Source organism: Vulpes lagopus, chromosome 11 (genome assembly GCF_018345385.1).
Source record: "Vulpes lagopus strain Blue_001 chromosome 11, ASM1834538v1, whole genome shotgun sequence".
Classification (NCBI taxonomy): domain Eukaryota; kingdom Metazoa; phylum Chordata; class Mammalia; order Carnivora; family Canidae; genus Vulpes; species Vulpes lagopus.
This window is the reverse complement of record NC_054834.1, coordinates 49,676,939-49,700,648: the sequence shown is the minus strand read 5'-3', so window position 1 is coordinate 49,700,648 and position 23,710 is coordinate 49,676,939. Positions and strand designations below refer to the sequence as shown.

The following is a 23,710-nucleotide window of genomic DNA, read 5'->3' as shown; positions in this document are numbered from 1 at the left end:
GATCAATCTCTGGCCTCTGCCTGTGGCACCAGGATACATTATATGCTCATTTGCAATTTTAATACAATAAAAATTAGCCTCAAAAATTCCTACTGGTGCTGGCCCGGCCCCCGCCCCCGGCCCCCGGCCCCCGGCCCCCGGCCCCCATCTGTGGGGAAGGCAGTGAGTCTCTGCGTCCACCTCTGGAGCCAGGCTCCCCGGGAACCAGCCCTAAGGCCGCGTCCAGAGTCGCTCTGGGGGAGTCATGCAGGTCCCTCTGTCTCTCCACTGGTCCCAGTTCCGGCCTGGTCACGGCCGCCCCACAGCTTGCCCTGGGGTCCCCCGCACGAGTCGGGGGCCCGCAACTCCCAGGCAGGTGGACACCCATGCTGGGTGTGGACGCGGGGCTGCCCAGGGCAGGCTGACACCGTGCACACCCCTGCACCCCGTACCGGGAGGGGTGGGGTGGGGGGTGCCCCTGGTTCTGCTCCGTGTCCCCGTGCCATGCCCCGGGGGCCCTGCCCGCTGTCCTGAGCTTCCGAGCAGCTTCTGGAGCCTGGGAACCCCACGTCGCTGTTGGGGGGCTCTGCTGGCTGGCGGCCCGGGCAGCGAGGGTCCTCAGGACCCCAAGGGCCCTGGCCGCCCAGGTGAGGTCCACAGTGCAGGGGCTCGGGTGGGAGTGTCTCCTTGGGGTGTCCTCAACTCGGGCCCCACTTCTCCCCTAAGGAAACCAACAGCGGTGCGGGTGGGAAGTCTAGGCCACAGGCCCTGCAGGGACCCTGCGGAGGGCGTGTCCTGCCACCTGAAGAGGCAGGTGCGCGGGGAGCCGGCCCGGGGTGCTCCTGCGCCCATCCGCACTCCCAGATGCCACTCTCACTCCATCTCCCCGGGGAGCCCCTCCCACTGGGGAGGGCGAGCCCTCAGGGGGCAGAGGGGTCCCCAGGACAGGGAGGGGTGTTCCTTCCAGCCTGGGGTGTGGCTGCAGGAGGATCAGCCCAGGCAGGAGGAGGGGCAGGAGGAGCGAGGCAGGAAAGACCAGGGAGGGAGGGGTGAGGCCCACACGGAAGTCAGGTAGGGCTCGCCTGCTGCCCGCTGCCACACTCGGGCCTGAAGGCTCCTGCCAGCCCCGACCCCGCGGCCAGCGAGCAGGTGAGTCCCTGCGCAGTGCACACCTGAGGCCGGCCACGCCCGCGGGGGGCCCTCGCCTGCCAGATCCCTGCAGCCTGAACGCCGCGGGGATGGCCCCTGGGCAGCGCCAGGCAGAGGGCAGCTCTCCTCCTGCCCTGCGGGGGAAGCTGGGGACCCCAGGGCCGGGCCCCGAGAGTGCACGTGACCCCTCGACAGGACAGTGTGTCCGTCCCCACGTGCAGCTCTGCTCCACAGAGGGGAAGGGGCTCTGGCCTCCAGGAGGGGCTGACCCGAGCCCGGGAGGCGGGGGGCGGGGGGCCCACCAGGCACTCTGCTGCCCTGCCCGGGACTGTGGCCCCCGGCCGGCCCTCGGGGCTCGCTGCAGGCTGTTGGCTTCTGCTTCTGGGGTCAGAGCAGGAGGCCGAGGAGCCCCGGGGAGGTGAGACAGCCTCCCCCCTCTGCCAGGGCAGAGGCCATCCAGGCGGGCACAGCGCCTGGGTGGCCCTGGGAGGGGACGGTGCCGAGGTGGGGAGTGAAACCAGCCTCCCACTCAGTCTCCCGGGGCCCTCCCAGGTGTGGGCCGAGCAGGTAGCCTCGAGCTCCACCTCCGCCCAGGGCCTCTCAGCCCTTCCAGAGCCGGCTCTGGCACCTCGCTGCCCGGGTGAGCACAGGGGCACACCCCCGCCCGACCCCTGCCAGTGCCCGCGGGGGGAGGGAGAGGCTCTGGCCGCCCCCCCCACCCCCCGCCGGCTGAGGCAGGAATCAGTGCTTCCAAAGGGCACGGGCGGATGCGGGTGCAGAGCACAGGGGGCACCCGGCAGCCCACCCCCAACAGGATGGGAGCGGGCCGTCCCCAGGTGGGCCCTTCCGTGGCTCCCATGCCCTCAGCTGACTGAGTGCCCCAGTGCCCGAGCCGCCTCCGTGAGGGCCCCGCTTCTGCCAACACTGGCAGCTCCCTTCTCTTGATGTTTCTGCCAAGCTCAGGTGCTGAGTCCTGAGTCCCTGGGTACTAAGTACCACGTCCTTGGGGGCTGAATCCTGAGTCCCTGGGGGTACTAAGTACCATGTCCTTGGAGGTGCTAAGTTCTGAGTCCCTGGGTACTAACTACCACGTCCTCAGAGGTGCTAAGTCCTGAGTCCCTGGGGGTACTAAGTACCACGTCCTTGGGGGTGCTGAGCCCTGAGTCCCTGGGGGTACTAACTACCACGTCCTTGGGAGTGCTGAGTCCTGAGTCCCTGCGGGTACTAAGTACCACGTCCTTGGGGGTGCTGAGTCCTGAGTCCCTGGGAGTACTACCACATCCTTAGGGGTGCTGAGTCCTGAGTCCCTGGGGGTACTAACTACCATGTCCTTGGAGGTGCTGAGTCCTGAGTCCCCGGGAGTACTAAGCACCCAGCCCCTGGACACTGATTGCACGCGTTCCCCAGAGCCTGTCCATACATGTTTCCTCTACCAGGAAAGCTGCACCCCCTTCGTGGCCTTGGGCCAACGTCACGCTCCAGGCAGGCGCCTGTGTCCCCCGATAGCCTGCACCGCCCACGAGGGCTGCACACAGAGCAGGCCGCATCACCCGTGAGGGCCTGGGGGGTCACGGGTGGACGCGGGACATGGTGGTCTGACAGCTGCGGAGGGGGAGGGATGGGGGACGGAGGCAGGGAGGGGCAGACCATCCACTTAGGACCTCTCGTCCCTGAGACGCACACACTCGGCCCCGAGGCCCTCCCTGCCCTGCAAGTCTGCGAAGAGCGGGCTCTCCTCTGGCCCAGGGTGGGTCTGGGAGGCCATAGCCCACCCCTGAGTGCCAGGGGCTCCGGGGCACAGAGGCAGTGTTCTGGGGCGTGAGACGCTGGCTTCCGAAGCCCAAGAGCTGCGGGGCGGGGCGGGGGGGGGGGCGGGGGGGGCGGCGGGGAGAGGGGCGGAGATGTGATGCCGTTTTCTGGCTTCTGTGCCCGGGGCAGAGGGGAGACAGTGGGCAGGCCCAGGCTCAGCCGGGGCCGGTTCCCCACACCCACGCGTGGCATTGGGGGGCTGGACTAGGGTTGCAGGGTTTGAAGCGACTAAAGAACAAGTCCCCAGTGAAGTTGAGCTCTGCGTGAAAGGCTCTTGTTCAGTGCAAGTGCGTCCCACACAGGAACTGGGATTCAGATGTGCCGCGTGGCCCGTAGTTCCCCAGGTGGCGCTCCCGGGAGGCTGGCTGGGTCGGCAGGGAGGGGGCCGTCCTGAGGCCAGAGCCACGGGTCGTGGGGGGCTGGGCGGCGGCTGGCAGTGGGTGGCTGGGGAGGACGGTGCTCTGCGGGGGCAGACGGCCAGGGCCGCACAGAGCTCCTCAGCCAGGAGGAGGCCAGGTCCCCCTGGGGCAGCGCCCTGACGTGCCAGCCTGGCAGGGGAGAGGTGGGGCGTCCCAGTGGGGCCCCAGGGGTCTTGCCCGCACCTTAGCCCCGGGATGTGCGGCATCCCTGCGCCTCCCGGGACAGTGAGCTGGGGACCCTCTCAGCGCTGCCCGCAGCCAGGTGGACGGTCACGGGCGGTCTCACCGGGGGACAGTGTTGGCAGCCCGGGCTCTGAGCACCAAAGCCGGCATGTGACCCGCTCTCACTGTCCCTGTCGCCACGTCCTGCAGCCCCACGGCCTCTGGCCAGCCACAGCCTGCTGCCCTCTGCGGCCACGGGGGGGGCCTGACCACACGCCCCCTTGTGCAGTGTTAGCACCTGCACGGACACCCCACAGGGCGTGAAGACAGCGGGGGGGGGCACCCCGACGCTGCCGCAGCCCCATCACCTGGGCTCCCGTCAAATCGATGGCCCCCCAGCCGCCTGGACTCGGATGTCGCCAGCTTTCCCCCGTGTCCCTCTCGGTGCCCGCGGCTGCACAGGGTCCCACGGGGCACGTCACCTCCCCTGCCCTCGGGCCTCCCGTCTGTGCTGGTGCTGCCGTCCAGCTTCTCCGCGGCCAGTTGCCCAGGCTCCGCAGAGAGGCTGCTATTTTCTGGGGCAGAGACAGGACCATCTGCTTTAGGCCCCCCCATCACATCCTGACTGTGTTGAGGGGCCACAGCCGTCACTGCGACCTAGGGCTTCGTCACCCGGGCTGGGGGCCGTCTTCCGGGGCTCTCGCTGTCCCCTTCCCACACTTACTTCCTGTGTCAAGTCTACAAGGGAGGCGGCGGGGGAGGAAGAGAGATCCTGTAACCGCGGCAGTGCCGCCACAGTAGCTCAGGGACAGTCGGAGGGGCCCTGAGGCCACCGTTCCTCCCAAAGAGTCTCGCCCCGAGCTCCGTCCATCTGTCCCAGGTGTGGATGCTCCCTGGACTGACCTCTACCCACCTCAGAGCCATGCCAGGTGGTCCCCGGGCCCCCTGCGTGGCAGCAGCCCAACCACGTTCCTGCTGCGTGGTCTCCTGCCGTCCGGGATTGCACCGAGCCCTTGACCATCCACACGCTGATGGGAATTTGGATTCTTTGCACGAGTTTTATGTGAAATAGCCGCTGGGAGCATCCTCTCTCTGGGTTTCGGGGCTGGCTGGGCCGGGCTGTACCATCCAGCTTCCCCCATTCCTGCCCGGGGACCTCCTGACCTCCATGCCGACCTGCATCGGCAAGGGTGGCAGGAGGCGGTCTGGGCACCTGACCCGTGCTCTCCCGCCTGCCCGCGGCCTCTGTGCCCTCCCCTCCGCGTGCTCTTCTGTGAGATCCTGGTCTGCTGCCCGTCCCCTCCTGAGGATTTTAGCAGCTCTGTGCTTCTATTTCCAAATGGACCTTTGCTGGCATCACCTGGGGCCTCCCCACGCAGCGCCCCGCTCACTGTGCTCCTGGCGCTGAGCCCCGCCTGGAACCACGTGCTTGTTCACCCCCAGCTTCACGCTGGCCCCCTCCATGCTGGAGCACCTGGGCCAGGATTGAGCCCTATGCCTCTGTCTACCCTCTACCCCCAGGGTAAGGACAGCCTCCAGACCGATGGGGATGGAAGGGGACAGCTTCCCGCTGATGGAGGTCAACACCAGTGACGTGAGTCTCCACGGGGGCCCCTCGGGCTGGTCCCGCCCTTGCCCTGTGCCCGGTGCCAGCCCAGCCCCGCACCTCCTCCCTCCAGCCCGAGGCCTCTGAGCCGTGGGATTACGTCCTCGTGGCTGAACGCCGCGGCCGGAGAGCTACCGGGCAGGCCCACCGGCAGCTGCAGTTCCTGGAGGAGCTCAAGAGAAAGGGCTTCCGTTACAAGGTGGGCTGGCTGAGCGCCTGGCTGGTGTGGGGCGTGGCGGCCCGGGCGCTGGGGTCATGGGGCACAGCGTGTCCTGGGGAGGGGTCTGGAGATGTGGCCAGGGCCTTGTGCCTGGAGCAGAAGGGACAGGCCAGTGGCTGTGGACAAAGTGGAGTGCGGGTCTCCCAGCGCCTCCCACCCCCAGATCATGGAAGACCGCGAGAAGGTGTTCTTTGGGATCCGAGCGGAGAGCAGGATCTTTGACCTGTACCGCACACTCCTCATGGAGCCCGAGGGTCCTGGCACCAGGACGCAGCCCGCCGGGCCAGCCCCCATCCCAGCCAGCACCAGGTGAGAGGCTGGCCAGTAACCAGGGCCAGGAGGACCCCCGCCTGCCATGCTGCTGGTCCAGTCCGGTTTCTAGGCATGGTTAGGTCCCAGGTCCCAGGTTCCAGGGGCAGAGCCCCGTGCCTCAGTTTCCATATCTGTCTGTGATAAGGGATAAAGACAGTTGTCACTTCTCGGCGTGTTCTGAAGGTTCCATGTGACTGTGTTCCCTGAAGGGTGGGCAGGATTTGGGCAGGACCAGGAGGGCCCTCCCAGCCATCCCCCCTAGCTTTGACGCCATCTCCCCAAGACCTGGGATGTGGGTCCCATCTCCAGACCAAATGCCCCTTCCCGGACATCTGTCCCCAGCCTCACAGGCACCCAAGCCTCTTCTCTCCAAGCACCTTCTCTCTGCTGATCCTCCGCCCACGCCTCCCCACGCCCCTCCTCCATCACCCGCCTCCCCTCAGCCCGGGCCCCTCTGAGCTCAGCCGGGGCCTGGTAGGTTGGGGACTGGTATTTGGGATGCCTGGGGTTTGGATACGAGCCTCCTGTGAACGCAGGAGAGCTGGCTGGTCTCTGGGAGGTGCTAGGGGATGATGGCTGAGTAGAGGAGCAGGCTGGGGGCGTGCCCTGGGCGCCCCGGGGACCACGTCTTACCAGAAGGTGTTCTGGAGGAGTGTGGCTCTGTGCTCAAGTGTCCGGCTGTGCCCGTTCCTGGTGCTACGGCCTTGGGCAGGTTACCCAACCTCTCTGAGCCTTGGTGTCTCCGTAGGGAAGGGGCTCAGAGGGCACAAGGAGGATCCATGCATGTGCAGGCATAGGGTGTGCCCTGGCTGTGTGGGGCTGCAGGTGCAGGTGTGATGGGGGGGAGCTAGGCCCGGTATCTGGAAGGGGACATTGGGGCACTGGGCCTTGGCAGGGGAGGCCTGCCCAGGGGAGCCCCATCCTGGAGCCACAGGGCGGCCAGGCCGCAGGGGGACTTAGGGAGGCGGGCTGAGCTCAGGCCATGCTGACCAGGGCTTGCATTCCAGAATCCGAATTGTCAACTTTGTACTAAACAACACAACAGCCGCTGGTGGTAAGGACAGGTGGGCGGGGAGGGCAGGGCACGGTTCCCCCTCCCCCCTGCTCCGTGTGACCCGACGCTCCTGTGACCACCAGACACCCTGGATGACTTGGTGAAGAGTGGGGTCTTTGAGACCAGATTCGTGCTGCACAAGGTGAGCGGCGATGGGCTGGCGGGGGGCGGCCGGGCCGGGGGGGGGGGGGGGGGGGGCGGGTGGGGGGGTGGAGGGGGGTGCCGGCCGGGCTGAGCCTCACCGCCTGTCCTGGCGCCCAGGGGCAGGACGACCTCAGGAAGGAGTGGGCGCAGTGGAGGCGCGTGCTCCGCCCGCAGCCGATCGACGACATCAGGTGGACTGTCCCGGGGGAATCCCCGAGCCCCCCGCGGCGGGGTGTCTGCGCCCCTGGGCCCCGGCCCGAGTCGGCCCCCGCGCCCGCGGCCCTGGGTGCGGCCTCACCGGGCGGCTGTGCCCGCAGGGACTACTTCGGCGAGAAGGTGGCCCTGTACTTCGCCTGGCTCGGCTGGTACACCTACATGCTGGTGCCCGCCGCCGCCGTGGGCCTCCTGGTCTTCCTCAGCGGCTTCGCCCTGTTCAACGCCAGCCAGATCAGGTGCGGGCGGGGGGGCGGGGCCGAGTCGGCGGGCGGGGCTGACCGAGAGGGGGCGGGGCTGAGTCGGCGGAGGAGTGGGCGGGGCTGACCCAGAGGAGGCGGGGCTGACTCGAATGGGGCGGGGCGGAGTCGGCGCGGGAGGAGCGCCGGCACCCGCCCCCCACCCGCACCCGCGCCCCCGGCACGGAGATCCGCCCTCAGCCCGCTCCCTGCACCCTCAGCAAGGAGATCTGCGAGGCCCACGACATCCTCCTGTGCCCTCGCGGCGACCACAGCCGCAGGTACCAGCAGCTCTCGGACACCTGCACCTTCGCCAAGGTCTGCCCCCGGGGTGGGGGTGGAGGTGGGGGTGGGGGTCCGCTCCAGCCGGCCTCCCCGGGACGGGAAGCCGCGGGCTGCCCCTGCGGAGCTGCGCGCCCCTCCGGGCGGCAGGAGGCCGGCCCAGCCCGTGCGCCCTGCCCGCAGCTCACGCACCTCTTCGACAACGAGGGCACCGTGGTCTTCGCCATCTTCATGGCTCTGTGGGGTGAGTGTCGGCGGGCACCGGCGGGCAGCCTGAGCCCTGGGGCCGCCAGCCCCGGAACCCCGCGCCCCCTCTCTGCTCCCGTCCGCAGCCACCGTGTTCCTGGAGATCTGGAAGCGGCAGCGGGCCCGTGTGGTCCTGCACTGGGACCTGTACGGCTGGGACGAGGACCAGGTGAGGCGGCCGCTGGGCCCGCGAGTCCTCAGCCCCCCGCGCGCCCTAGCCCCTCGCGCGTCCTCAGCCCCCCGCGCGCCCCAGCCCCCCGCGCGTCCTCAGACCCCCGCGCGTCCGCAGCCCCCCGCGCACCCCAGTCCCCCGCGCGTCCCCAGTCCCCCGCGCAGCCCCAGCCTCCCGCGCGTCCTCAGCCCCCCGCGCGCCCCAGTCCCCCGCGCAGCCCCAGCCCTCCGCGCGTCCTCAGCCCCCCGCGCGCCCCCAGTCCCCCGCGCGTCCCCAGTCCCCCGCGCAGCCCCAGCCCCCCGCGCGTCCCCAGTCCCCCGCGCGTCCTCAGACCCCCGCGCGTCCCCAGCCCCCCACGCGTCCTCAGCCCCCCGCGCGCCCCAGTCCCCCGCGCAGCCCCAGCCCCCCCGCGCGCCCGTCCCCCGCGCGGCCCCAGTCCCCCGCGCAGCCCCAGCCCCCCGCGCGTCCTCAGCCCCCCGCGCGCCCCAGTCCCCCGCGCGTCCCCAGCCCCCCGCGCGCCCCAGTCCCCCGCGCGCCCCAGTCCCCCGCGCGTCCTCAGACCCCCGCGCGTCCCCAGCCCCCCGCGCGCCCCAGTCCCCCGCGCGCCCCAGTCCCCCGCGCGTCCTCAGACCCCCGCGCGTCCCCAGCCCCCCGCGCGCCCCAGTCCCCCGCGCGTCCCCAGTCCCCCGCGCAGCCCCAGCCCCCCGCGCGTCCTCAGCCCCCCGCGCGCCCCAATCCCCCGCGCAGCCCCAGCCCCCCCGCGCGTCCTCAGCCCCCCGCGCGCCCGTCCCCCGCGCGTCCCCAGTCCCCCGCGCAGCCCCAGCCCCCCGCGCGTCCCCAGTCCCCCGCGCGCCTGAGCCCCCCGCGCGTCCCCAGCCCCCCCGCACGTCCTCAGCCCCCCGCGCGCCCCAGTCTCCCGCGCGTCCCCAGCCCCCCGCGCGCCCCAGCCCCCCGCGCGCCCCAGCCCCCTGCGCGTCCTCAGCCCCCCGCGCGCCTGAGCCCCCCGCGCGTCCCCAGCCCCCCCGCGCGCCCCAGTCTCCCGCGCAGCCCCAGCCCCCCGCGCGCCCCAGTCCCCCTGCCGAGCCCCCCCCCCCCCCCCCCCCCCCGCCGCCGCCTCTGAGCGGCCTGGTGCCCTCCGCAGGAGGAGATGGCGCTTCAGCTCATCAACCGCCTTGACTACCAGCTGCGGCTGCACCAGCACTCCTACCTGAGGAGCAGCGTCATCCTCATCCTGTCTGTGCTCATGGTACCACGGAGAGCCCAGAGCGGTGGGGGGCTGGAGACCTGGGCCCGACCGGCCTGAGGCCCCCTGCCCGCCCCCCCAGATCTGCCTCATGATCGGCATGGCCCACCTGCTGGTGGTGTACCGGGTCCTGGCTGCAGCCCTCTTCAACTCCGCCCTGCTGTTCCAGGAAGAGCAGGTGACCACGGCTGTGGTGGTGACCGGCGCCCTGTTCCACTATGTGGTCATCCTCATCATGACCAAGGTGACTGGGCGGCGGTGGAGGGAGGGCAGGTGAGGGAGCGTCTCCCCTGAGCCCAAAGTAAGCCCTTTGGGCGCCCCTCCCGCAGGTCAACAAGTGTGTGGCGCTGAAGCTTTGTGACTTTGGTGAGAGGAGGGACCTGGGGTGGGGCGGCGCAGCTCCTGCCCCATGCAGGGCTGGGGCCTTGGATCCCCAGGCAGGGGAGGGCAGACAGGTGACTTGTAGGATGGGGACAGGTGAGGGATGGGCGACAGATGGCGCCCCGTCTCCTTCCAGAGAAGCCCAGGACCTTCTCAGAGCGCGAGAGCAAGTTCACCATGAAGTTCTTCACTCTGCAGTTCTTTGCCCACTTCTCGTCCCTCATCTACATTGCCTTCATCCTGGGCAGGTAAGGGCGGCCCTGCCCCCACCCCGTCCACCCCCCAGCCCCCCTGTACAGTGGATGTACCTGCTCAACTTTATTTTTCAAATAACTCGTGCTCAGAACAGGTGGACACCCAATATAAAAACACGTAGGGAAGCCCGCGGTGCCCCATACTCCCCACCTCCAGAGGCCACCCCCCACCACCGTGTGGCTCTTCCCGGAATTTTGCACACAGTCAAGTGCACACACACATCCCCTGTGGACATACGTGGTTTTGTCCTGTGAATAATTTTATCTTCTCTCTGTGCTGAAATGCACTCTGGGCATCTCCCTCACACGCACGGACGGTGAGGCCACGTTTAAAACCACCGCAGGAGCCCTGGCGTGCGGGCCGGGCCGGAGTTTCCCCTACCGGCTCCACTGGTGATGGCCGGATGATTTCCACCGTTGAGCTTTACGAGGCTGAGGTGCATGTTGCATATGACACACGTGCGCTTCCTCGCCCCTTTCTTGTTAGTGAAATGAACATTTTTTTGGTTTAATCAATGTACTGAATTTTGTTCTGAAGAAAATCATTGCTCCATTTGTTCTGTGCGTTTGCTTACGTTGCATGACATGCACACGTATCGCCAATCAGTCCCACATGACACGCACACGTAATGCCAATCAGTCCCAAACTGCAGAGGAACTTAACAAAAAACCCAGGTCCTCCAAGTGTGTTCAAAGACATCAGGCAGTCCCCGGCCCCTGGCTGTGCTTGGAGATGCCCTCTAGACGTCTGCCCCCCTCGGGTGCACCTGTTCATCCTCACTGTCCGCAGTGTGGGACCCCTGCCCAGCTTCCAGGGGTGTCCCGAGGAAGGGGACGTAGGAAACCAGACGCCCTTACTGGGCCCGATGGAGCGCCTGGAGGTAGATGTCTCCCGACTGATCTCACCAAGCCGTGCTCTGAGCTGCCTAGCTGCCTTGGGCCATCTTTGTCACCGGACTTGCTTGAGCAGTTCACTGTCACCCCTGCCTCCCCTGGTCATCCCACCCCACACAGTACCCCAAGTACCCCGTCCCATTCCTTTCAGATGATGCACTCCCCACCGCGCCCAATAGCTGGTCCCCCTTCCCCGCTCCTGCCCACCCCCCTGCCCCTCCTGGACGCTGGCTTCTCCTCTTCTCCTGACCTCTGAAGGTCACAAGGCCCTGCTGTATGCTCCTGTGACTAGAGGGGCCACCCCAAGCACGTCCCCACATGCCAGTGAGGCCCCACCCCTCCTCCTGCAGGTCCAGCTGCCTCTCCCATCCCCTCAGGGGCCCTGCAGGCCCCTGCACCTTCCCATGGCCTGGTCTCCCCCTGCGCACGGCAGCTCTGTCCTGCTGCTCAGCCAGAGCCTGGGTCCCCCAGACCCCCTTCCCCTCTGGCGCCCTGCACTGGGGGGGGGGGCGGGGAGGGTTAGCATCTGTGTCTGCTGGGCCTGGAGCCTCGGGGCCTCCCGATCTGAGAGACCTTCGCGCATCCGCCTTCCGTGCCCTCTGCTCCCCTCTCTGGAACGCCTTTTGTTTGGAAACTGGACCTTCTCAACTGACCATCTAATTTTCTTTGCTTTTTTTTTTTTCCTTCCCACTTTTGTTCCAGATTCTGGGAGTTTTTCTCAACTGCTTTTCAACCCTTGGCTTGAATGTCTTCCTTCCGCTCATGCTCTTCAGTTTGGGGCGCCCCGTTGGACAGTCCCTTCACAGCCTCGTCTTCATGCCACCGGGAGGCCGTGGCTTTTCTTGTCTGGGGATCTTGCCTCTTTTTTCCCCTTCTGGTCTGGTAATACTTCTCATCCTTCCAAGTTTCTTTTATGCTCTTTCTCTAATTGGTCTCTGATCTTGGCGTTACAGGCTTTCCCTAGAGGGCCTCAATTCTTGGTCACTGTCCGTAATCGAGAAAGGCGTGTGCCAGTGGCTCTGGTCTGGGCCACATCTCTCGTGTGACGACCTCTTGCCCTGTTCGTCCCTCGAGGTGGAAGGACGCTTGTCACTTTGGTCAGAGCTCAGCTGGGGAAGCGACAGTGCGGGCTCTCAGGAGCCACTGGCTCAACCCTGCAGCCCAACTGTTTGGTGGTTCAACCCCCTAGAACCGAGCCTCTGTCTTCCTGACCATTGAGCCCGAGCCTGACTTTGGGTTTAATAGAATTTGTATTTTTTAAAAAAGATTTTATTTATTCATGAGAGACACAGGCAGAGACACAAGCAAAGGGAGAAGCAGGCTCCCTGCGGGGAGCCCGATGCGGGACTCAATCTTGGGACCCTGGGGTCATGCCCTGAGTGGAGGGCAGATGCTCAACCACTGAGCCCCCAGGTGTCCCTCGAGTTTGTATATTTTATCATGTAATGGAAAGTACGTGATTTTAAACTATGTGCATAGTTTCAGTGGGGGAAACGGGCCCTGTGTAGAACCCGTGTGAGCCTGTGGGTGGCCGGGCATGCATGTGAGGATGTGTGCCCGAGGTGTGTCTGCTGTAGGCCGGGCACCCAGCACCCAGCCCCTGTCCCCGCAGCAGGGCTTTCTTTGTCGCTTCCCCCTGTCCCCCTACTGTCCTCCATTCCACCCCCACTTGGGGAGGTCGCGCCACCTCCTCCAACCTGACTGTCCTTCCCAGGATCAATGGTCACCCCGGGAAGTCTGTGCGCCTGGCAGGGCTGTGGAAGCTGGAGGAGGTCAGTCTGCCCGAATGCCTGCCTCCCGGGCCTCCCCGCTCAGGGCGCTGCCTCCCCCGCCTGACGTCCCCCTGACCCCACAGTGCCATCTCAGTGGCTGCATGATGGACCTGTTCCTGCAGATGGCCATCATCATGGGTCTGAAGCAAACGCTCAGCAACTGCGCGGAGTACCTGGGCCCGTGAGGACTGCCCCTTGCCCCAGGGAGCCCTCCATGCAAGCACCCCCTCCTGCCTGCATATCTCCCAAGCCAGGGCTTCTGAGGGCCCCTGCACCCCTCCCTGACACCCCCCCCGCCGTTCTCATCACCCCCCAGGTGGCTGGCTCACAAATGTCGCTTGATGCGCTTCAAGCTGGGCCGTGCATCTGGGGACCCCGAGCTCAGGGACGTGCAGCACAACTACCTCCTGAACCCAGTCAACACCTTCAGCCTCTTCGACGAGTTCATGGAGATGAGTACGCGAGGTGGTCGGGGGCACAGGCCCCACAGGCTGCAGGTTCTGGGGCAGGAGGCGGCAGGGACCGGGGGCGGGAACTCTGGTGAGTGGGGCGCCTGCAGAGAAGGGTGACAGCTGCACCCCCACAGTGATCCAGTACGGCTTCACGACCATCTTCGTGGCCGCCTTCCCTCTTGCCCCGCTGCTCGCGCTCATCAGCAACCTCGTGGAGATCCGCCTGGACGCCATCAAGATGGTCAGGCTGCAGCGGCGCCTGGTGCCCCGCAAGGCCAAGGACATCGGTCAGGGGCCCGACTGGGTGGCAAGGAGCACAGGCACCTCTGTGGGGGAGGGGGTGCTGGGACCAGGTCATGCCAGTTCCCTGGAAATAACCCCTTCAGGTCAAGCCCCCTCACCCCACAGAGAGCCCCCAGCCCTGTCTCAGGCCCTGCCGAGAATGACAGGTGGCGCCCCAGCAGGAAGAGGCAGGGCTGACGCTCACCCCGGGATCCAACGGAAGGGATGGGGCTCCCTGGGGACCCAGGCAGAAGAGCTGGGCTTGGAGAGCAGGGAGCCGAAGCAGGGGCTCCGGACTATGACATGGCCTCAGTCGCCCAGACTGTCCTTGCTGGAAGGCCGAGGGTCAGGGAGGAACAGAGGGGATGGGGAGCTGGACGTGGGCAGAGGAAGAGGTAAGTATGAGTGGGAGGGAGCCCCAGTCTTGGGCAGGTTAGGGGTTCTGAGCCCAGAGAGGAGTGAGCTTGGGTGCAGCTGAGGGGTTTGGGCAGAAGATGGGGGTCAGAGGAGGCCTGAGCCCCTCCTGGTCTACGTCGCCACCACGAGCCGTGGCAGGGGCAGAGGTGACCAGGCCCCGGGACCATCCAAGCTCCCGGTCCTGAGGGTGGCGGCTGGAGGGGGGGCGGGCGGTGCCAGTGGTCAGGGCTTGACGACCCGATGCCTCCCCACTGTGGTGGCCCAGGGACCTGGCTGCAGGTGCTGGAGACCATTGGGGTGCTGGCAGTCATCGCCAACGGGATGGTCATTGCCTTCACTTCTGAGTTCATCCCCCGAGTGGTGTACAAGTACCATTATGGCCCCTGCCGACTGGGGGCCCAGCCTGCAGTGGAGTAAGCTGGGGGGGCGGAGCCTCAGACTGTCCAGGGCCCCTGGGGAACCAGTGTGGCCACAGCCCAGCAGCCTGGGGGAGCGCAGGGGAAGGGCCTGATGCTGCCTGTACTGTCTGTGGCCGACACGAGTGTGGGCATGGGGGGGCCTGCCCCCATGCCAGCCTGCTGACCCCAGGAGTGTTGGGACCCCCGTGGGGGAATTGGGGTCCACCCGAATGACTCTCCCAAGGTCAGAACCTTCGGGGCTGCTCCGCAGGAGAGGCCAGAGCACTCCTTCTCTGCGCCTCTGGCCCTCCAGGGGGCCTGTGTACCTACAGACGGGGTCTCAGGGTCTCCCCCGCAGGGAAGGCAGGCGGTGGCACCCCGCGGCCCCTCAGTCACCCCCACGGTCCTGTGCGGCCCCACCCTCGTAGCCCCCAGCCCCGGAGAGGCCTTGGCCTGCGGCCCTCACAGCCCGGGGCCTCTCCCGCCCGCAGCTGCCTCACAGGCTACGTCAACCACAGCCTGTCCGTGTTCTACACCAAGGACTTCCAGGACCCCGTCCAGGCAGAAGGCTCAGAGAACGTCACTGAGTGCAGGTATGGACCGCGCCCCCCATCCTGGGCGCCCACCCCTGACACCCCTGACACCCCTGACCCCTGGCCCCACCCCAGGTACCGCGACTACCGCGATGCCCGGGACTACAGCTTGTCGGAGCAGTTCTGGGTCCTGCTGGCCATCCGCCTGCTGTTCCTCATCCTCTTCGAGGTGGGCGGGCTGCGGAGAGGGTGGGGGGGGGGCGTGGTGGCTCTGGCCTCCTCCCTCGCCTCTGCTGGGGACCCGGGACCTCCCAACCGGCCCCTGCCCCTGCCCCCAGCATGTGGCCTTGTGCATCAAGCTCATCGCTGCCTGGTTCGTGCCTGATGTCCCTCAGTCCGTAAAGAACAAGGTTCTGGAGGAGAAGTACCGGGCGCTCCGGGACAAGATGTGGTAGGGGAGGCAAGGCGGGGGGACGGCGGGGGCGGGGCTGGGGCCACAGCGCCGGAGCCTGATCCCCGACACTCGACACTCGCACCTGCAGCTCCAGCTCCAAGAGCACGGACGTGTAGGAGACACCGAGCTGCCCAAGAGGCTGAGAACCACCCGCCACCTGCCACCCCACTCACGGTGGACGTGGGGGTCCCCGGAGCTCTGTGTGTGGGGGCCGCGGGGTCTCGTGAGCGGCACCCTGTGGTCTGTGAGGGCTCAGCCCCAACTTGAACTCTGGCCCCCCACCCACAGAGCTGGGCGGTGGGGGGGGGGTGCCTCTCAGCACACACCACAGGAGGAGCGGCCCATTTGCTGAGCCTCCCTCTGCGGGGTGGGACCCAGGGGTCCCCACCCCACCCAGGGCCTGCAGAACTTTCTTAAAATAAAACTTGTGTGTGTGTCGATTGTGGGGCTCCGGTGGGTTGTGTCTGTGCTCAGGACTGGATAAGGCACGGAAGCCCTGATGGGGAAAGGCGTGGAACGTGGCGGGGTCCTGGTCGTTCTCCCCTCCTGTTGGGCTTCCAGGTGAGGGGTGCCTGGTTCAGGTCCTGCCCTCCCCGCACTGGGGGTTTAGGGGCAAGAGGCACTGGCAGGCTTCCTGGAGGAAGAGATGGAGGAGGGGCAGAGCCACCCAAGGTGCCCCTGGGGACGGTGGAAGCTCTGAGGAGTCCCCCAGGTCCCGACTCTCCGGGCTGGTTGGGCCGGTTTGCCCTCTGCCCCCAGGCCGGGTGGTTGCGCCCGAGGCGCCGGCGGGACAGACTTAGGCGCCCCGCGGGACTCTCGGGTCCGCCCTCCGGGCCTGGCTGCTGGGCGGGGCTGCACCTGCCGCCGCCGCCGGGCTCGTCGCCGCTGCGCACCTGGCCCAGGTGAGACGTCCCGCCCCCGCGCTCGCGCGAGCCCCAGGTCCCGGCAGCAGGTGAGTGGCCCAGGCCCACGGGGGGTGGAGGTCGCTGGCTCCCGGGAGCCGGGGCTACGCTTGCAGCTTGCGGGGCGGGGACGGGAGCTTGCCCCGAAGGGCCCAGGGCCGCGCCGGGCGGGTCCCGCAGGAAGTGGCTCGGAGCCGGGTCGGCCGCCCTCGTCGCCCGGAAGCCTGAGTGTGTCCCCGTCGCGGCCCCTGGGGCCTGGCGGCGGGGCGGGTGGGGGGGGCGCTAGGGCCGCTTTGCCCCTCCGCCCGGCGGGGGCAGGGGCTTCCCCGCGACCTTCCCCAGGACGAGGGGCGGGAGCCGAGGCGCGGGCCCGGCGTCAGCCCGCAGCTCGGACCCCGGGCCCAGGGCCCCGCGGCTCCGGGACGCACCGAGGGCCTGGCCGGGCGGAGCCTCCGTCCTGCGCGCCCCCGCCACCCGCGCGCGCCGCCACCTGTCACCGGCCCCCCCGCCCCCTGGGCCCGCCCCCGCCACCGCGCGCGCCGCCACCTGTCACCGGGTCCCCCCCCCGCGCCCCCGCCCGTCCCCTGGGCGCGCCCCAGCCTCCGCGCGCGCCCCTCCCGCAGCCGCGTCCCCGCCCCGTGCGCCCGCCCGCGACCCGCCTGCCGCTGCCCCTGGAGGGCGGGGCACCACGACGTGTGGGCCCCCTCGGGCAGTGGAGAGGACGGGAGCTGGTTGTGGCCACGGGCACAGCCTCAGCGCAGCCCCTTCCTTGAGACACAGCGGGGGCGCAGCGAGCGGGGCGCGGGGGGAGCGGACACGCGAAGCTCTGGGTGCTCAGCAGCAGATCAGAAGGGGGGGGGACAGGGGTAGCCTCCCGCCCGCCGCTTGCGCACCGAGCTGGAGCTTTCTAGGAACTGGGGGGGGGGGGGGGATAGCCAGGATTCCGAAGGGCGGCCTGTGCCCGTGCAAGGCCCCGTGGACTTGTTGTGTCCACCCTGGAGCTTGGGCCTGGGGTCAGGGTCAGGGGTCAGGGCAGACTCTAGCTGCAGAAAGAAACAGAGCAGAGGCTGCCGTCAGGGGCTTGGAGTGGCCGCAAGGCTGCTGGGGCCTCCGCTGCCTGCCTGGGTGCTGGAGGCAGGTCGCTGGCTGCTGTGGGAGACAGCCTGGGCATCGGGCCCACGGGGCTCCCTCCAGGAGGGGCTGGCACCGTGGCTCAGGTACATCCCGGAGACCGAGGCTCAGTGGGGCCAGGGTGCAGTCAGGACTTCCTACAGCTCCGTGGGCTCCGAGCCCAGGATGCACCATCACCCAAGGGTCTCGCGGGCCTGGGGGTGGGGGGGCATGGGGTGAAGAGCAGGGCTGGGACCAGGGAAAGCCAATACTGAAGATGGCCCACTGGCAGGCCCCTGAGCCTGGGTAGGTGAGGTCAGGGATGTGGCCTGAAGGGGCCCAGCGCCCGATTTCTATGGGGAGTGATACCAGCCATTGTTGCTGGGCCTCGAGTCCCAAGTCCGTCTGGGCCGGGAAGTCTGTGGTGTGAGGAGATGCCAGCTGCCCCCAACCTGGGCTCAGGGCCCAGGAGCCTCTGTCCAGGACTTTCTCTGTCCCTAATCTGGAAAAGAGAGGGACTGTCCTTGCATCCCACCCTGAAGGGAGGGTCCATGTGATATCACAGCCTCCCTTTAGCTGCTCAGTGTTTGGGGACTCTATGGGGGAAGTGGATAGGGAGGGGGCCCAAGAGCTCTCTCTGCCCAAGGCCCGGTTAGTGGCAGGAATTTCCACTGGACCCCCCCTCCCCGCAGCAGGTCACAGGCCAGATGCACACTGGGGGCTTACTTGGGCCCGAGGGAGCAGCCCGAAGGCCCCTGCTGTTCCGAGTGTCACATCCTAGTCAGTGCCCTGAAGCAGGCCACAGTGCCCAGCCCGCTCTCCTCGTGTGTGCACAGCATGGCCCTGATGGGCAGCCTCCTTAGAAACCCCTGCATCACGCCAGGCCCTCTGCAAGCCCCTCCGCCCCCCCCTCCCCCGGGGCTTGACCTCGGGAAGTATGGGGCGGGCGTGGCTTGGGGTGGGCCCCAGAGGAAGGAGCCGCCTGACTCAGAGTTACAGGAAGAAGTGATGCAGGCGGGCAGGCGGGGCGAGAACCACCAGCTGCCCGCCTGCCTGGGATGGGGGAGGCTGCCTGGGTGGGGTTTCGGTCTAGGAGAGGATGTGACTGCAAAGCCAGGAAGCTACAGGGAAAGTTCTGATTAACACACACACACACACACACACACAAACAAAAGACAGGTCCTCGTGGTGCTTGGCGATGTGTCCTGGGGCCGTGGTGCGGCGGAACGGGCCGGGGGCCCAGCTGAGCAGAGAGTTTGCTCCCAAACACTCGTCAAAGACCTCGATGACCGACATTTCCCCCCAGGAGGAAAGAGCCGGAACCAGGTGACTTTGTGTACTCCCACGCGGCTCCGCGTGAGCCTGTCCTCATCGTGGACACTGTTGTGGCCTGAGGCCGGTCCTCAGAGTCAGGCTTGGCTGAGGGGAGGCCTGGAGCATGTGTGGGCACATGTGTGTGTGTCTCTAAGAGCAGGGGCGACAGGAGGCTGTCCGTTCTCACCGGCAGCTAGGGTAGGTGTGAGGTGCAGGTTTTGTGCAGGTGCTGGGCTCTGCACCCTGGGGGAGCTGTTGCAAGTGTGCATGAGGCCAAGAGAGTGCCGGAGGTGGGGGGAGTGTGCATGTCGGCACACAGACTGAGACAGGAATTTAAGGCAGGTGTGTGCACGGAGAGGGCTGTGTGTGCATGGGGTGTGCAAAACAGGCTACACAGGGGACGGTGTGCAGGGGGGTATGCAGGGCGAGGACACCTGTCCCTGCTTGTGTAGTTTGGCCTTAACCTCCAGGAAGGCCCGAGGCTGCCTTTCCAGGGGTAAAGGCTCTTCTCATCTTGAAGACGTGGAAGGGCCACCTGTGGCCACCCACAAAGTGGACGGAAGTCTTTGGTTTGGGAAATGACAGACGGGTAGGGGGACGCCGCTGTGGGAGCCCGCAGAGGCGGGCCGCTTGAGGCCTGCGCAGACTCAGGCCAGCAGGCCCCCTGCTTCCCGCTCCTGCTGCTGACCACAGCCCGGCTCAGCCTCGGGCGATGCTGTGTCGCACACGCACGTGCACACGGGACAAACCGCTCCAGTGGGACTGTGGCTCAGAGTCCGGCAGCCCACACCTACACCACCTACTGCTGGTGGGCAAGCTTCATGTGACCCCTGACCCTCAGGGCCTGCCCAGCGGCCCTCCTGGTATGCAGCGTCCCTGTCCCAGGGCATAGTGGGAACCTCCCATAGTGGCCACCTCCAGCCTCATGAGCGGTGCAGGGCTGTGCACCCCTGGTCTGTCCCTGGGCCGTAGCGGTGACCTGGGAACTCGTGAGGTTCAGTCTGAGGCCCTCCCAGCCGCCCGGGCCTTGCCCACTCCAGCCACGTGTAACCTGCCCCAAGTGACGCTGTGCCGGTGTCACCAGCAACCACGAGGCGGCTGCTGCAAAGTTACATGTTAACTCGTGTTGTTCTTGTTTAACTTTCTCCTTTGGGATGGCAGCAGCCTCTGACCCATCCTGGCGCCCTGACTGACCGGCCGCAAAGACAGAGAGTGAGTCTTGCCCACCCCCTGGGGGACCAGTCTGCTCAGCCAAGGAGCCCCGTGGAACCGGGGGGTGGCACCAGTGCCCAGCCTGCCTCGAGGAGGCCCCGGCCAGACCATGGCAGGTAGACGGGTCAGAGAGGGACAGGCACGGGCCCCACTCCTACCTCCTGTCCCTCAGGCTGGCTCCACACTGCCAGGTTGCCTGGGCTCTCAGCCTGGCCTCCAGCCAAGGGTACAAAGGCTTATGCTCTCGCCTCCCACATAGCCCGAGGTCGTGACCCCACGATTAGGACAGGCCCAGAGGCCTCTCCTGCCCAGAGCCTCCAGACCATGGTCATGGGGTCAGTAAAGCCCAGGGACATTGGAGTGGGAGCTGCTGGGGGGGCCCCAGGGGCAAGGTGGGTAGATGTGGGCCGCTGAGATGATTTATGGTCACCAGGACTCTTTACCCTGATTTAAAAATCAGAAAATTTAGGTCTCAGGGAGAAAGCTTGCCGGTGGCCAGGAGTATCGGGCCCTGCAATCCCGCGCTCCCATCCCAGGAGGAAGGTGCTGACATACTCATTGCCTGAGCCCCCAAACCACCAGAGTTCATGCTTGCCACTGCTCCCCACGCACAGCACCTCCAGGCAGGGCGAGGAGCCTGGCCGCGCACGGGGTGGACACTGCAGCCGTGGGCAGCAGATGTACACAGAACGTGTGGGAGCTGGGCTCATGTCCTGGGGGACGGGCAGCCAGGTGGGCCCCACTGGTGGGTCGGCTCAGCTATGACTCTGGCTGCTGCCTTCTGGGGTCCCCTCTGAGGACAGAGCAGCCACCTGGACGGTGGGCAGAGCAGCCCAGACCCAGCCACTGCTGGCGGGAGGCCTGCCGAGTGCCAAGCCGTGTCCCCCGGGGGCCTTGTGCAGGGACATCATGTGGCCACCAAGCAACACACACCACTGAGCATCTTGTGTTTTTCCTGGCCCACAGGCTGTCTGTGGTTGGCGGGACCCCGGCCTCCCAGGCAGGGCTAACCACTGGGTCCTCTCTCAGTAGGTGTCTGTGACAGGGCCCCTGACTTCCTCTCCCCGACTGGAAACCAGGCCCTGGGACCCGCCCTTGGCAGTGTAGTGGCTCTGAACTGCACAGCCTGGGTGGTCTCTGGGCCCCACTGTCCCCTGCCCTCCATCCAGTGGCTGAAAGACAGGCTGCCGCTGGGCAATGGGAGCCACTACAGCCTCCATGAAGACTCCTGGTAAGAGACAGAACTGTCGAGGGTCAGGTGACTACCCTGGTCATACCCATGGCCACCTAGATGCTGCTTTATAACCACCTGGACCTGGGCAGAGTGCCACTCTTGGCACAGATGAAGGGTTAGTGACTGCAGGGACAGGTGGCCCCCTTGGACGTGCACCTTGTGCCAGCACAATCCTATGGCCTGAATTAGGCATTCACTCCCAAAACCCAGACCCGGGATCAGGGTCGGTAAACCCAAACAGACCCGCCCCCACCAGGTTGTGGCCACGTCTCTCAGCTCGTGGACCCACTGCTCGGGGGGCCCACATCTGTAGCCTCTGGGGTTCAGTCGGACAGGTGGGACCCAGGGGCAGCCACTGACGCTCTCAGGCCCCAGGTGACAGGGTTGCGGTTGATCTCCCCAGGGTCAAGGACAACCTATCAGAGGTGCTTGTGTCCAGTGTTCTGGGGGTCAACCTGACCCATGCTGAGGACTATGGGACCTTTACCTGCACCATCCGGAATGTCAGCTCCTCCCCCTTCACTCTTTGGAGAGCTGGTGAGTGGGGTACACTGGGTGGGAGGTAGAAGGGGAGCCTAGGGGCCACCGGGAGCTCGGAGGCTTGGAGAAGTCTGGGCGGGGGCGGCAGTGACTCAGGCTCTAGCTCTGTCCCCAGGCCCAGCAGGCCACGTGGCTGCGGTGCTGGCCTCACTCCTGGTCCTGCTGGCTCTGCTCCTGGCCGCCCTGCTCTACGTGAAGTGTCGACTCAATGTGCTGCTCTGGTACCAAGACGCCTACGGGGAGGTGGAGGTGAACGGTGCGTGGGGCCACGTGGGCTATGCGCCGCCCTAGGCTCAGGTTCCGTGCAGGCTGGAGGGGGGTCAGAGGACCCGGTGGTGGCTGAGCGCTCACCCGCCACCATCCGCAGACGGGAAGCTCTACGACGCCTACGTCTCCTACAGCGACAGCCCCGAGGACCGGAAATTCGTGAACTTCATCCTGAAGCCGCAGCTCGAGCGGCGTCGGGGCTACAAGCTCTTCCTGGACGACCGCGACCTCCTGCCGCGCGCGGGTACCGCGGGCCCCGCCCCCCGCTCACAGGCCCCGCCCTCGGCCCCGCCCCACCCAGGCCCCGCCCACTCTCGCTCCGGGCCCCGCCCTCCGCTCCCAGGCCCCGCCCCTCGGCCCCGCCGCCATCCAGGCCCCGCCGACGTCCGGTTCCCGCAGAGCCCTCCGCGGACCTCCTGGTGAACCTGAGCCGCTGCCGGCGCCTCATCGTGGTGCTGTCGGAAGCCTTCCTGGGCCGGGCCTGGTGCAGCCACAGCTTCCGGTGGGTCCCGCGCCGGGGTGGGTGGGCCCGCGGCCGCGCCCCCCTGACGGTCCCGCCCCTGCAGGGAGGGCCTGTGCCGGCTGCTGGAGCTCACGCGCAGACCCATCTTCATCACCTTCGAGGGCCAGAGGCGCGACCCCGTGCACCCCGCGCTCCACCTGCTGCGCCAGCACCGCCACCTGGTTACTCTCCTGCTCTGGAGGCCCGGCTCCGCGGTGCGGAGAGGGGTGGGGTCCCCCGAAATACGGATGGGTGGTACTCGGCTCCGGAGAGGGGCTCCTCCGTGGGCCCGGGCCCCGTGGGTGAGGGCTCTGTGGCCTGCACCCGGGGGAAAGGCTTCCTTTGAGGTCCCTGGAGCCCGGTGAGCACGTGCCTGCAGGGGTGCTCTTTGAGGCCAGGGTGGCCAAGCCAACGGCTCCATCCTGGCCCCCAGGCGCCTTCTTCAGATTTTTGGAAAGAGCTACAGCTGGCGCTCCCGCGGAAGGTGCGGTACAGAGCAACGGAGGGAGACCCCCAGACCCAGCTGCAGGATGACAAGGACCCCATGCTTATTGTACAAGGCCACCTCCCAGCAGGTCGGACCCTGCACCTGGAGCTGGACCCTGACCCGGAGGGGGACTTGGGTATGCTCACCTGGCCCTACCCCTGGCCCTGAGAAGCTTGGCCTGGACTGGGGGCGTGGTGGTCCGCAGGGCTGAGGAACCCAGAGGGGGGTCCAGGTGGAGGGGACTCCTCCCTGCAGCCCAGAGGTGGGCCTGGCCCCCCAGCACACCCTCTGTCCTGGAGGCGCTTGGGCCCAAGGCCGGCCTGGGAACGTCCAGGACCTCAGACACCACCATGCAGGAGGGCGAGCAGGGAGGGACCCATGGCTGTGGGCAGCGCAGCCTCAGGCCTGGCCCCTCTCCCCAGGTGTCCGAGGGCCTATCTTTGGGGAGCCATTAGCTCCACCACATGCAAGTGGGGTTTCGCTTGGAGAGGGCCGGGGCAGCGAGGTGGACGTCTCGGACCTTGGCTCCCGCAACTACAGCGCCCGCACAGACTTCTACTGCCTGGTGTCTGAGGAGGACGTGTAGCCCCCGCCGGCCGGAACAGCAAGATCTCAAGGACAGCTGGGTGCGGGCTGGGTGGGGTTTCTCTCCTCTTAGCAGGACCACCAGCCCTGAGACCCTCAGGGAAGGGGAGCTGCTCCACTGTGCCTCCTTGTGCCAGAAAATAAAGTCCTTTTAGATCCTGCCTGGGCCTCAGCCTCTCCTCTCCGGGGCAGGAAGAGGGTATGCAGCCCCTGGGCGGGGCACCCCTCGCTTCTGTCTCAGGCTGTCCGTGGCCCTCGGCCCCTCCCCTCTCTCATGCCCGTGTCTCCTTGGTCACAAATCTGGCCGTCCATGCAGTCCTAACTTCCATCCTCCAGCCTGAGCCAGCTCAAGGACATCTCTTGTAGTAGCCTCTTTGGGTCTGTCTGCTTGGGGGTCTGAGCGCCCCAGCCCCGTTCTGATCCAGCCACGTCCCGGGGAGGCGGGGGTGGGGTGGGTGGTGGTGGGCATGC

At 67.2% G+C, this 23,710-nt stretch overlaps 2 protein-coding genes across 12 annotated transcripts; both read left to right on the top strand.

The window, feature by feature from the left end:
• Positions 1 to 1,028: 1,028 nt before the first annotated feature.
• Positions 1,029 to 15,526, top strand: ANO9 (anoctamin 9). 8 transcript variants are annotated; one of them, XM_041774296.1, is made up of 24 exons: positions 1,029 to 1,128; positions 5,040 to 5,112; positions 5,198 to 5,323; positions 5,508 to 5,653; positions 6,664 to 6,710; positions 6,794 to 6,852; positions 6,972 to 7,045; positions 7,172 to 7,306; positions 7,528 to 7,624; positions 7,772 to 7,832; positions 7,921 to 8,003; positions 9,148 to 9,252; positions 9,332 to 9,493; positions 9,579 to 9,615; positions 9,767 to 9,878; positions 12,493 to 12,550; positions 12,634 to 12,731; positions 12,867 to 13,006; positions 13,137 to 13,289; positions 13,967 to 14,114; positions 14,591 to 14,692; positions 14,768 to 14,861; positions 14,971 to 15,083; positions 15,175 to 15,526. In XM_041774296.1, the coding sequence occupies exons 2-24, from the start codon at positions 5,062 to 5,064 to the stop codon at positions 15,200 to 15,202; spliced, it is 2,229 nt and encodes a 742-aa protein (XP_041630230.1). In that variant the 5' UTR covers positions 1,029 to 1,128; positions 5,040 to 5,061; the 3' UTR covers positions 15,203 to 15,526. The 8 variants fall into 8 exon arrangements, with proteins under 8 accessions (XP_041630230.1, XP_041630228.1, XP_041630226.1 ...); XM_041774294.1 differs by having other exon boundaries at positions 7,528 to 7,832; positions 9,419 to 9,493; XM_041774292.1 differs by having other exon boundaries at positions 7,528 to 7,832; positions 12,673 to 12,731.
• A 1,108-nt stretch (positions 15,527 to 16,634) lies between these two features.
• SIGIRR (single Ig and TIR domain containing) lies at positions 16,635 to 23,400 on the top strand. Of its 4 annotated transcripts, none has more exons than XM_041774298.1 (10): positions 16,635 to 18,424; positions 19,577 to 19,740; positions 20,654 to 20,855; positions 21,262 to 21,395; positions 21,514 to 21,654; positions 21,766 to 21,909; positions 22,065 to 22,167; positions 22,232 to 22,394; positions 22,601 to 22,790; positions 23,077 to 23,400. In XM_041774298.1, the coding sequence occupies exons 2-10, from the start codon at positions 19,734 to 19,736 to the stop codon at positions 23,238 to 23,240; spliced, it is 1,248 nt and encodes a 415-aa protein (XP_041630232.1). In that variant the 5' UTR covers positions 16,635 to 18,424; positions 19,577 to 19,733; the 3' UTR covers positions 23,241 to 23,400. The 4 variants fall into 4 exon arrangements, with proteins under 4 accessions (XP_041630232.1, XP_041630233.1, XP_041630231.1 ...); XM_041774299.1 differs by having other exon boundaries at positions 19,574 to 19,740; positions 20,657 to 20,855; XM_041774297.1 differs by having other exon boundaries at positions 19,574 to 19,740.
• Positions 23,401 to 23,710: the final 310 nt, after the last annotated feature.